Source organism: Artemia sp. Qi Xiang Cuo, chromosome 9 (assembly GCF_049724085.1).
Source record: "Artemia sp. Qi Xiang Cuo chromosome 9, ASM4972408v1, whole genome shotgun sequence".
Classification (NCBI taxonomy): domain Eukaryota; kingdom Metazoa; phylum Arthropoda; class Branchiopoda; order Anostraca; family Artemiidae; genus Artemia; species Artemia sp. Qi Xiang Cuo.
Window position 1 is genome coordinate 44,352,111 of NC_142802.1, and position 12,889 is coordinate 44,364,999.

Here is a 12,889-nt window from a genome sequence, read left to right on the forward strand (position 1 = left end):
ATATATTAAATTACATTATTAGTGGCATGGTTCAGTCAGTACAGCGCTAGACTTCAAATTAAATTATCATGCGTTTGATTCCAGCTTGGATTTTTTTTTTTTCAATCATGGTTTGTCTCTTCTTGTGATTACTTTTCAGATAATCCACTATTTTTGTAAGCGTGAAGCACTCATTTTTTAAGGCATATCACCGCAAGGCAGATTTTAAACCTATTACTCATATCTACGTGCTTTTTATCACTTTACCATCCAAAAGTGCCATATAGCACTAAAATCGGCATTTTTGGTACCACTTCTTAAGTGGAAGAGTTTGGAAGCATAAAACGGTGCCATTGCGATAATTATGATCCAAAGCCGTTAACTGGAGGTTTATAGGACCCCCTCACATATACTCCCCCTCCAGACCCTCTAAGCTTCATAAATCGCCTAGTCATATTAAAAGTAAAAAATTATTGCGAAAACAAATTAATTCAAACTAAAAACTTTTCAACTAAACATCTACCAAAATTAAGCTTGATTGATCAACAGTTTTGAATTGAACCTTCAAACTTCACTCTGTGATGAAGCCTGTGTGGTAGTTTTAACGGCGGTAATTGAGGGAAAGGGACGACCTTGTACCCCTAAGTTTTGCTCTTGCCCAGATTTTGAAATCAACTTTTTTTGGTCATTTCATTGGAAAAAGCACTTGTTCCATTTAAAAAAGTTGGAGAAACAACCGAAAGTGTACTTTGCAGGAATATGCTATCAAATCAAATTTTTAAAAAGCGATTAAGTATAAATATAAGCTTCTAAATGAGCCCTTATACAGCTTTTTTTGTTACAGTAGCCTTCTAGCTTCTGCTAGACAGTAGGGGATTTATAAAGCCCTGTCGTCAGTATGACTTTTTCAAGTAAAGTAAGCTAAACAAAAGTAACTGTTTGCTTATTGAAAAACAAACTTTCCTGAAAAACATATAACGTGTTTTCGAGCTTTGACAATAAACTTTAGTTTATAGACTTAAAGTTTTTCTTAGTTGCAAAGGTTGTTTGTATTATTTTTAGAGGTGTCAAGTCTCCCCTAGATCGATGATAATTAGAAACCATATTAAAAACAAGTTTTCAACTGAAACTAAGAAGTGACATTAAAATTTAAAACGAACATACATTATTCCGTATAAATAAAAAAGGTTGACAGCGTTGTTTCTACATTAAATTTTAATCAAAAAGGAACAAAGATTAATTTAAAAAAGCAAAGTTTTTCCGAGGGAAGTAAAGAGCGAAGTTAAAACTTAAAACGGACAAAAATTATTACTTCACAGCCAATTTAGTACATATCAATAAAACTAGCATAAATAAACTGACTAGTTATATTTCCCTATGCTTTTAGGATTATACAAAACTAGCGCTTTACTGGAAACACGAAATAAAATAGGACTTTCGATACAGTAAAAGCAGACCAATTAAGGACACTTTTTACAGAATAAAAATATTATGAATCCCTTTTAGGAACAATCCCTTTTAGGATCGATCCCTTTTAAGATAAAGCAACAATCTATTTTAGGATTTTGCTTTATTTTTTTCTTATACTTGATTTTTGTCTTTTCAGTAAAGCGCTAGTTTTGTATAATCCTAATAGCACAAGGAAACATAATTAGTTGGTTTATTTGTACTAGTTATTAATATATATTAAATAGGCTGTGAAGTAATAATTCTTGTCCGTTTTAAGTTTCAACTTCGCTCTTTACTTCCCTCGGAAAAATTTTGTTTTTTTTAAATTAACTCTCATTAAAAAACGTTTATACAGTATATTGCAGGTGGATATTGTTTAAGGCTTCTCGAAAGCCCAATCATAGGCAGCGCAATAGCGCCGCCTAAGTAAAGAGCGATGTGGGCGAAAAGTATTATTTATTTTGTTTATGTGATTTTTTTACCAAGGCACTTCGCATAGAAGAAGTTGTCGTAGAAACCTCGAAAGGAGCTCATTCGACTGGAAATAAAAAGTTCTAGTGCCGAAAGCGATGGTAGCCGATAGAGCCAAAAGTGATTGGGGATCAACCAGCCCCCCCCCCCTACACCCAGCATTTCTGCAAAATATCCTAGCAAAATTTCGAGACCACTATCTTGTTTAGCATAGTTGAAAGGTCCGGTAATTACGTCGGAAGTTCTAGTGCCCTTATTAAGAGTCAAAAGTGATCAGAGCGCAATTAGGGCCCCCACGCCCTCTTTTACCCAAGTGCATCCGATCGAAATTTTAAGATAGCCATTTTGTCCATAATAGCACAAGGAGTATATAACAATGCCTCCAGGATTGACACAAACCCCCAGAGCGTGGTGGCACTAGCATGTAGAAAGGGCAAGATAAATAAAATAACCTCACTCTTAAATGAGCACACACCGACTAAATGACAGATGTGCGGTTTATTAGTTCTGTTTTTTTTTGTGAGTCATAGGTTTGAGATAAGTAGCGAAAATCAGATTAGTTACCCTAAGTTCTCTACCCACATTCCCCAGGGCCTACCAAAAAGTTCCCTCAGAATCACCGATAGCTCACGATCAACGGTTTGGCGATATCAGGTCTAGTGTATATGTCCTTACGATTGCTCTGGACTTCGGTCGTCGCAATATAGCCTAACGTTACCATCTTATAATATAGCCTATGGCAACGTCTAATTTCCACAAACAGGAACACATGTACTCGGAAACACACAAAGCACATAGATCTACTTACACAAACACTAATAGAGTTTAAAAAAATGAACCTAATCGATTTGTAACAGGGACAGCTTTTTAAAAAGAGCAAGAGGACTTGTCCTTCCCTTCTTTAACGCTTAAAAGTACATAAAATGAGAGGACATTGGTGAAAAAATAGGATGTCTTCTTTTTTAATTCCCTCAAAGTCATCATTTACCCTTAGCCCCCCCCCCCTCAATGGCAGCAATTGGAAGGCAGAGGGCGTTTCCCCCTACATTTCTACCCCGTATATTGTGGAAAATATGCATTTTCATTGAAAAATACCTGCTTTGATTTTTTCACTAAACCATTGGGAAAAACGACAGTTCCCCCCCCCCCAAGATTTGAAAAATACATTTCTCCCCTAAAGTTTCGTGAATTAATACCACTGCCGCCTCACCCTTCCAAAGAAAAGAAAACTAATGACATGTTGGTTTAAGTTAGACGAAAGATTTCAAGTAAATTGAAAAATAATTTTGGAATTACCTTTACTTCGGATTTTGTTTCCTCGTCCAGCAAATATTCTACGCTCTTTGCTCTTGAATCAGCCGGTCCAGGTATTTCGATAGGCTTTAGAGGCACAGAGAACCCATCTAGATTTAACATACTCTTTGCTTTTGTGTCATAGAAAGTAGTAGCAAATTTTGTGCAATTCCCAATAAATTCATCCAGGTTCGTTTCTCGGAAATCTACATTGTCTAAATTCGTTTCCACGTAATTTAGATGAATAGGCCTACTGATGTTTTGTGCCGTATTTTGTACTTGAAGAATGTCAATTGGACTTGAAGTACTTTTTACTGCATACTCACCATCTTGACTTGTTTTGTCAACAAACTGTCCGGACTGCTTTGTTATTACAGGTGAAGATGGCACTTTGACAGAGTCATATGAATCTGCTGGAAGAATATCTTTGTCGAAATCGAAGGAATTTTGAATTAAGTATGCAGACAAATTATTTCCCTGAGAGATTTCACTTATCCGCTGACTTCCAACAGAAACAGCACGCTTTCTGTTTGTTGGAATGCTTTTCAATTCACTATAGTTATCTTTTGATATATTTCGCACTCCTTTATCCCCCTTCCTTAGTTGTAAATTTATATCTATGCACTGTTTCGTGTTTTCTCTGTTGATCGTTTTTTCACTATCGAGATACAAATACCTGCTATCTTTGTCTATTTCTGATATTCCTGATTGAAGGGCTGAGTTTTCAACACTTGAGGCTTTGACGTGAGAAGCTGGACTATTATTTACACTTTTATGCAATCGGTTATTCACAGAAGGACTATCCGAACACGAGTCAAGATTTCCAATGAAATTCAAATATTTTTCAGGATCAGCTATTTTACTATATTCAAGTTCGTCTTCATTTTCTGTTTCTGTTGTTACAGGTTTTGAAGCACTATATCTAACCTCAGAATTATTACTAACTTTCTTTAAATATTTCTCTTTCTGGGGAGAATCGATATTTTGGCGCAATGATATTATGTCCTGGGCTGAGGAAATTACGTCTCTCTTGTACTTCTCGAAGATTTCGTTTAAAACATCCACAGAGCTTTCATTAGACCGACGACTTGATGGGTGAAGCGGGGGCCTTTGATGTACATATCGAAATGATTCCTGACTACAGATGCTATTTGAAGAAGCATCGGTCTGACTGTCATTTAAAGGTAAAAACTTTGCTTTCGCAGAATGTCTTTCCGATGCACGTAAATTCAAAATACCATCTTGCTCCTTTTTGAATGAGTTGTCATCATAAAAGGCAGGTTTAGCTAAACAATCTTTGGTTAATGTAGCAAAATATTCCTTTGAGTCTTTTTCTGGTTGTATTGAAATGGACTTAACTCCACTCGTTTCATCGAGACTACTTTCCGAAAATGCTGGGCTTGCGTTATCAAAACTTTTTGAATAAGTTGCGTTGTCGCGAATACCTCCGTGTGGCACCTTAATATTATGCTCAGCATTCAGTGGGAGGAGTTTCTGTGAATTTGGAATATCATTTTTGGACAGCAAAATGTTATGAGGTCCATCCAATGTAGGCAAAGGTAAAGAGTAGCACTCGGAAAAGTCAGGTACTTCAGTTGTATTTGTAGAGGAAATGAGAGAAATATTTCTGCCCACCGTCTGAGACACTTCCAAATCAGATATTTGAGATTCAGAACTTTTGGCAAGACTATACTTTTTGCGGCGGCCAAAATTGAAAAAATTAAATTTCTTCTTTTCACTTTTGTCCGTTTTCAGGTTATCCAATTTAACTGTTTTAATCTTGTTGATGTCGTTGTCGCTCAATGACTTTCCTTTCTTAAGCGTGTCTTTCTGAGAAAATCGCCCTAGTGAAAAACGTTCAAAAAAACCTTTTTGTGGCTCATTATTTTTAATGTTGTTTTTACTAGTTTTGACTGTATTTCTTGGGTTAGCATTGGAGACTAGACTCAAAGGGAGGGACGTACTTCTAACAAAATGTGGTCGTTCTTGGATTTCGGCCTTTTCTAAAACAGCAAAATCCATTATTTCTACGTTCTTTCGCACGTCTAAATCATCCATTATGACTTTAATCATCTTTGGTTCATCTGGTTCTATAAAACTCTCTCTCCAATTCACTGAATTCACTACAGGGGAAAAATGAACATTCCTTGGCGAATTTGGTCGCTCTGCAGATGGCGATCGTCGCGTTGCAGGTGACATTCTTGAAACACTGCAATTTTTAGGTGATATTAGACGATCCATGGAACGCCTTATTTTAGGTGACGATTTTACTATATAAACTTCTGTACCACCGTACTGACGTAAAGGAACACGACTCGACGGCAACTTGTCGCTCAACATACCGTAAAAACAAGTACCTGTAGCCTTAGTACTTTATTTCAGACTCTGGTCATTGTTGTCGCACATAATGTTGTAATATTACAATCAACACAACTAACCCCTTAATATGGGTAGACTAATTTCATAGCTTCTTCTTTTAATTGTACAACCGTCGTTATGTCATTTACAATGATTAGAGAGATTGCTCAGGATATCGATTCTTCAAGCGATTGTGCTCTAAAATAATTTTAATAGGGTGCACCATCAACAGTTTCCTAGAAGAAAGTTAAAATATAATAAAACCGATACTTGTACATATTCAATGACGAATTATTTGTACATTATTTGTACATATTCAAAAAGTAAAATAAAAAACGAATGAATCAATGACAATATTCAATGTTTAAAGATAAATTTTATTAAGAGGAGGTTATAGTAAACTTTTTTTGGCTGAGTCCAATGACGTAACAAGGGGTTCGAAGGGGGGGATCCCCATAATGTGGACATCATAGGCAGCGCAAGATTGCGCTGCCTAAGTAAAGAACGATGTTTGCACAATGTATTGTTTTTTTTTGTTTTTTGTTTTTTGGTTTAGAGCACCAAAAAAAGGGCACTTCGTATCGAAGGAGTTGTCACAGAAACTTCAAAAAGAGCTCATTCGACTGTAAATTGGAATGGCTAGTGCCCTTTTTAATAGTCGAAAGTTATTGGAAGGCCACTAACACCCCTTCCACGCCCACCATTTCCCCAAACACATCCAATCAAAATTTTGTGATAGCCATTTTGTTCAACATAGTTGATTTCCAGATAGAAATTATGTCTTTTAGGAGAATACTCCCCTCACAGCCCTTAGGGCAAGGGTTGTAAGTTATGTCCTGGGGGCATTTCAGGTTTTATAGAATGTGCTTTAGTAAAGACTTCAAAAATGGTTCATCCGATTGGAAATCGAAAGGGCTAGAGCCCCTTTTAATAGTTGAAAGTGATTGGAAGGCAACTAACACCCCTTCCACGCCCACCATTTCCCCAAACACATCCAATCGAAATTTTGAGATAGCTATTTTGTTCAACAGGGGCAAGGGTTATAAGCTATGCCTTGGGGACATATAAGGATTTTATTGAAAGCTTTGTCGTAGAAACTTGAAAAAGGGCTCATTTGATTGGAAATTCAAAGTGCTAGTGCCCTTTTTAATAGTCGAAAGTGACTGGAGGGCAACTAACCCCCCGCTCACGCCCACCTTTCCCCCAAACACATCCAATCAAAATTTTTAGATGTCCAGTTTGTTCAACGTAGTTGAAAGTTTTGGGAATTAGGTCTTTAAGAATGACGACCCCCCCCTAGCCTTAAGGGCAAGGGTTGTAAGTTATGCCCTGGGGGCATATAAGGTTCTTATAGAAAGCGTTGTAGTAGAAACTTCAAAAAGGTCTCATTCGATTGGAAATTGAAATGGCTATTGCCCTTTTTAACAGTTGAAAATGACTGGAGGGCAACTGACCCCCTCTCACCCCCACAATTTCCCCAAACACATCCAATCAAAATTTTGATACTGCCATTTTTTTCAACGTAGCTGAAAGTTTTGGAAATTATGTCTTTGACGATGACAACCCCCCCCCCCGGGCCCTCAGGGCAAGGATTGCCAGTTATGCCCTGAGGGCATTTAAGGTTTTTATATAAAGCAATGTTGTAGAAACTTCAAAAAGGGCTCATTCGATTGGAAATTGAAAGGGCTAGTGTGTTTTCTACTAGTCGAAAATGATTGAAGGGCAACTAACCCTCCTCTCACGCCAACCATTTCCCCAAACACATCCAATCAAAATTTTGAGATATCCATTTTGTTCAACGTAGTTGAAATTTCTGGAAATTAGGTATTTGAGGATGATAATCCCAACAAGGTCTTCAGGGTAAGGGTTATAAGTTCTGCCCTGGGTGCATATAAGGTTCTTATATAAAGTTTTTTTGTAGAAAATTCAAAAAGGGCTGATTCGATTTGAAATTAAAAGTGCTTTTACCTTTTTTAATAGTCGAAAGTGAATGGAGAGCAACTAACCCCCTCTCACGCCCACCATTTCCCTAAACACATTCAATCAAAGTTTAGAGACAGCCATTTTGTTCAAAGTAGTTGAAAGTTCTGGAAATTATGTATTTGAGGATGAAAAACCTCCAGAGCCCCCAGGGCAAAGGTTGTAAGTTATGCCCTGGGGGCATATAAGTTTTTTTATAGATAGTATTGTCGTAGAAACTTCAAATGGGACTCATTCAATTGGAAATTGAGAGGGCTAGTGCCCGTTTTAATAGTCGAAAGTGATTGGAGGGTAACTAACCCCCCTCTCACGCCCATTATTTCCCCTAACACATCCAAACAAAACTTTCAAATAGCCATTTTGTTTAACGTAGTTGAAAGTTCTAGATATTAGGTCCTTGAGGATGGTACTCCCCCAGAGCCATCAGGGCTAAGGTTGTAAGTTATGCCCTGGGGGCATATAAGGTTTTAATTAAAACTTTATCGTAGAAACTTGAAAAGGGGCTCATTTGATTGGAAATTTAAAGGGCTAATACCCTTTTTAATAGTCGAAAGTGAATGGAGAGCAACTATCCCCCTCTCACGCCCCCCATTTACACAAACACATTCAATCAAAGTTTAGAGACAACCATTTTGTTCAACGTAGTTGAAAGTTCTGGAAATTATGGATTTGAGGATGAAAAACCCCCCAGAGCCCCCAGGGCAAAGGTTGTAAGTTATGCCCAGGGGGAATATAAGTTTTTATAGATAGCATTGTCGTAGAAACTCCAACAGGGGCTCATTCAATTGGAAATTGAAAGGACTAGTGCCCGTTTTAATAGTCGAAAGTGATTGGAGGGTAACTAACCCCCCTCTCACGCCCATTATTTCACCAAATACATCCAACCGATATTCTCATATAGCCATATTGTTCAACGTAGTGTAACGTTCTAAAGATTTTGTGGTTGAGAATGAAACTCCCCCCCACAATCCTCAAGGCTTAGGTTGTAAGATATACCCTGGGGGCATATAAGGTTTGTATTGAAAGCTTTGTCGTAGAAAACTTGAGAAAGGAGTCATTTTATTGTAAGTTCAAAGGGCTATTACCCTTTTTAATATTCGAAAGTGATTAGAGGGCAACTAACCCCCCTCTCACGCCCACCTTTTCTCCAAACATATCCAATCAAAATTTGGGATAGCCATTTTTGACAATGTATTTGAAAGTTCTGAAAATTAGGTCTTTGAGTATGACAACCCCCCCCCCCCCCATATCCTTCAGAGCAAGGGTTGTAACTTATGCCCTGTGGGCATACAAGGTTTTTATAGAATGCATTGTCGTAGAAACTTCAAAAGGGCTCATTCAATTGGAAATTGAAATAGCTAGTGTCGTTTTTAATAGTCGAAAGTGATTGGATGGCAATTAAGACCCCTTCCAAGCCCACCATTTCCCCAAACACATCCAATCAAAATTTTGAGATAGTCCACTTTGTTCAAAGCAGTTGAAGATTCTGGAAATTATGTCTTTGAGCAGGACATTCCCCCAACAGTCTTCAGGACAAGGGTTATAAATTATGCCCAGGGGGCATATAAGGTTTTATTGAAAGCTTTTCGTACAAACTTGAAAAAGGGCTCATTCAATTGGAAAGTCAATGTGCTAGTGCCCTTTTTAATTATCAAAAGTGATAGGGGGGCAACTAATCCCCCTCTCACGCCCACCTTATCCCCAAACACATCCAATCAAAGTTTTGAGCTAGCCATTTTGTTCAACGTTGATGAAAGTTTTGGAAATTAGGTCTTTGAGGATGACAACCCCCCCACCCCCACATCCCTCGGAGCAAGGGCTGTAAGTTATGCCCTGGGGGAATATAAGGTTTTTATAGAAAGCGATTTTATAGAAACTTCAAAAAGGGCCCATTCGACTGGAAATTGAAAGGGCTAGTGCCCTTTTTAATAGTCTGAAGTGATTGGAGATCAACTAACCCCCTCTAACGCACACCATTTTCCCAAACACATCCAATCAAAGTTTTGAGGTAGAAATTCTATTAAACGTAATTAAACGTTTTGGAAATTATGTATTTGAGGATGACAAACCACCAAGAGTCCCCATGGCAAAGGTTGTAAGTTATGCCCTGGGGGCATATAAGGTTTGTATAGATAGCGTTGTTGTAGAAACTTCAAAAGGGGCTCTTTCAAATGGAAATTGAGAGAGCTAGTGCCCTTTTTAAGGGCATATAATGTTTTTATAGAGAGCACTGTCTTGAAAATTTTAAAAAGGGCTCATTCGATTGGAAATTGAAAGGTCTATTGCCCTTTTTAACGGTCGAAAGTATTCGGAGGGAGAATACCCCCATGCCTATAATTTCCCCAAACATTTCCGATGAACATTTTGATATGGCCATTTTGTTCAACGTAGTTGAAAGGTATGGAAATTATGTCTTTGAGGATGACATTCCTCTCCCCATAACCCTCAGGACAAGGGTCGTAAGTTATGCCCCAGGGACTTATAAGGTTTTTTATAGAAAGTTTTGTCGTAGAAGCTTCAAAAAGGGCTCACTAGATTGGAAATTGAGAAGACTAGTGCCTTTTTATTAGCGGAAAGTGATCAGAGGGCAAATGCCCCCCACGCCCATCATCTCTCCAAACCCTTCCAATCAAAATTTTGAGACAGTCGTTTTGTTCAGCGTATCAGAACGGTCTGGAAATTATGTTTTTGAGGGTAGCAAAGCCCCCGGCCCTCAGGGTAAGGGTTGTAAGTTATGCCCTGGGGACATATAAGGTTTTTGTAGAAGACATGGTCACATAAACTTCGGAGGGGACTCATTGGATTGGTAATCAGACGCTCTAGTGTTCTTTTTAAGAGTCAAAGTGATCGGAGGACAGCTACCCCCCCCCCCCCCCACGAACACCCGTCGTGATTTCCCGAAATGCATCTAATAGTAATTTTGAGATCTCTGTTCTATCTAAAACGGTCAAAATATCACGCAACAAGGCCTTGAGGGACGAAACAATTCCCAGAGATTAGAGACAAAGTTTGTACGCTATGCCCAGGGGGTATTTAGGATATTTACGAAAGGGATGGATGTTTAACTTAAGAAGAGGCTCAGTCTTTTTCCCTAAAAAAGACTAAGTCAATATAAAACGAACGAAAATTAATTAAAAAGCTTTTTCAACAAAATCAGTTGTTACAAAAAAAGCAAAGAACTCCATTAAGCTAAAATGAACAAAAATAGAATCAAATAATCTACCAAAGAATACAACTACCACAAATCAGTATCCATAAATATATGAAACCCACATCAAACAGAAATTAAAATAAATAAGAGTCAAAATCAAAACGAGCAGAAATTAAAGAGGAGGGTTGTAAACCCCAAGCTTTCTAAAAGCCATAATATAATTTGTACTTTACTTAGAAAAGTTCCTTTAAATGTTTTCACTTTTTTAACTTTAAGAAATCAAAACTCAATTAAGATTTAAAGGAATACATATCGGCATATGTATATTAAAATGACAATACAGATTTTTTTCAGTAAATTTATTTGAATTTTTTTCAGTGAAGTACAAAATATATTCTGGCTTTTATAAAGTTTGGGGTTTAGAACCCTACTTAAGTTCTAGTTAAAACGAGCAGAAGGGGGGGGGGGCTCTTTCTTCCTCAACCATCACTCTTTATCCTAAAGTTTAACTTAGTGTCAAAATTCTTTAAAAAAAAGACTGTTCAATCACATCAAGAGCCGTTGAACTTGAATGCGAAGTATCTTTAAGTGTAATCCGAAACAAGCTAAATAACCAGGATATGTAGCAGAGCAGGGGAACAATACAATTTAGCAAGTACTTGCTTACTATAACTGTACTTTGGCCAGCAAGTGCGGCGAAGCTGGCAATAGAAACCTGCTACGGCGGATTCTACCGTAAGTACATGAGTACTACGCTTATCTGGACCATAAAGGGGGCCGAGATATTTCAGCGAACTAGACTCTATGATTGCTGTATTCGCAACTACAGCGGTTAAATAAGTTTCAATTTAGTGAGTCAAGGTTTGCCATAAGTAGAGGAGCTTAATCTAATCAGCAGGACATCGTATTCTAAGCAAGTAAAACTGAGATCACAAAGGTCGGTTTTTACATTGATCATTTCACAACAACAGAACAAAATAGGTGCTCGACCTGTATCAATGCACACTTGAAGTCTCATTCATCTGCGTCTCAATCCCACACCTGCTTTACCATAGGCTGCAGGACATCGCTGAAATACTACTTTTCGTATGCACTGTATAGAACGAAAAAGGTCATGGAGGGGAAGGGTAGATAGATAGACAGATACTCTATTTGTGACTGAGCCAGAAAAGCAGTATATAGAATCTTCTGTGAATTTTTAACCCACGTCAGAATACTGGATTCGGGGTATTTTTTTTCTGGGTGAAAAGGCTAGTGAAGATTTGTTCGGTAAAAGTCCTCTGCTCGACACCTCCGTTTTTCAGGTCTACGACCAAAAACTCGTTTGAACAGGGCTTTTCCTTCTGTTTACTGGTAAATTACCCCATTTCTTTTTCTAAAATTAACCCCTGTTTTTGACGATACAGAAATATAGACATCCCTAAGATACAGAAATCCTTTCCACAATCGCCTTTCGAGAGACTTGCTCACATGGTTAATTTTGCTTCACAAACTATCAGGGAAATAATGACAATATTTGATTGGGATTTCTTTTTTTTTTAAATAATACCAAGTGGCTCTACAAGAAAAAACATAGTTGCCTCTAGTCTCAAGATATCTGAGGCACAGGAGGGCCAGCTGTTTGCTGTGCTAGCAAACCTCATACGGACGTTCTGACTTCAAAATCGATTTTGTCGAAATTACAATGTTAGAGATGCGATGATTTGTTCTCAGGGGATTGTTTCTAAAACGGGACATGTGTTTATTTTCTTTTGTGACAGTAGTATTTCTTGGGGAAGAAAAAATTTGGCAGTAAAGCATTAAAAGAAAATAAATGATAAGTCACTAACCAAGTGTAGTTGTTTACACTCATCTTGGCTTGAAAATCTCCCAAGGAAACGTAAATAAATTGCCTTGACATTCACCTTGGCTTGAAAATCACCCAAGGAAACGTATAAATTGACCCTATATATTACTGAATCTAGCCTATATAAATTTTTGTCCAGTATTCGAGTGTCATTTTTATCCAAACATATGTGTCAATTAAATGGAGGGATTCTCGCTAAACTCTGATCGGTGGTGCAGCCTACAGAGGTCACAGGCTCTGTAGGATACATTTTCACTAGTCCCTCTTTTTTATTTTCAATTATTGAAGCACGGATCCAAAATCTTGATCTTGGAGGTGTGGCCGAATAAAAATCGGAGATCCAAGTATAATCGTTTTGCTAC

General features: G+C 37.7%; 1 protein-coding gene across 2 annotated transcripts in view; it reads right to left on the minus strand.

The window, feature by feature from the left end:
- The window catches only part of LOC148948691 (uncharacterized), a 169,502-nt gene that overhangs the window by 75,275 nt on the left and 81,338 nt on the right, over nt 1–12,889 (minus strand). For both annotated transcript variants that reach the window (XM_089094602.1, XM_089094601.1), the window contains exon 2: nt 3,196–5,786. In XM_089094602.1, the coding sequence (XP_088950728.1) occupies nt 3,196–5,532 (2,337 nt within the window). In that variant the 5' untranslated portion in view covers nt 5,533–5,786. The remainder of the gene's footprint in view (nt 1–3,195; nt 5,787–12,889) is intronic.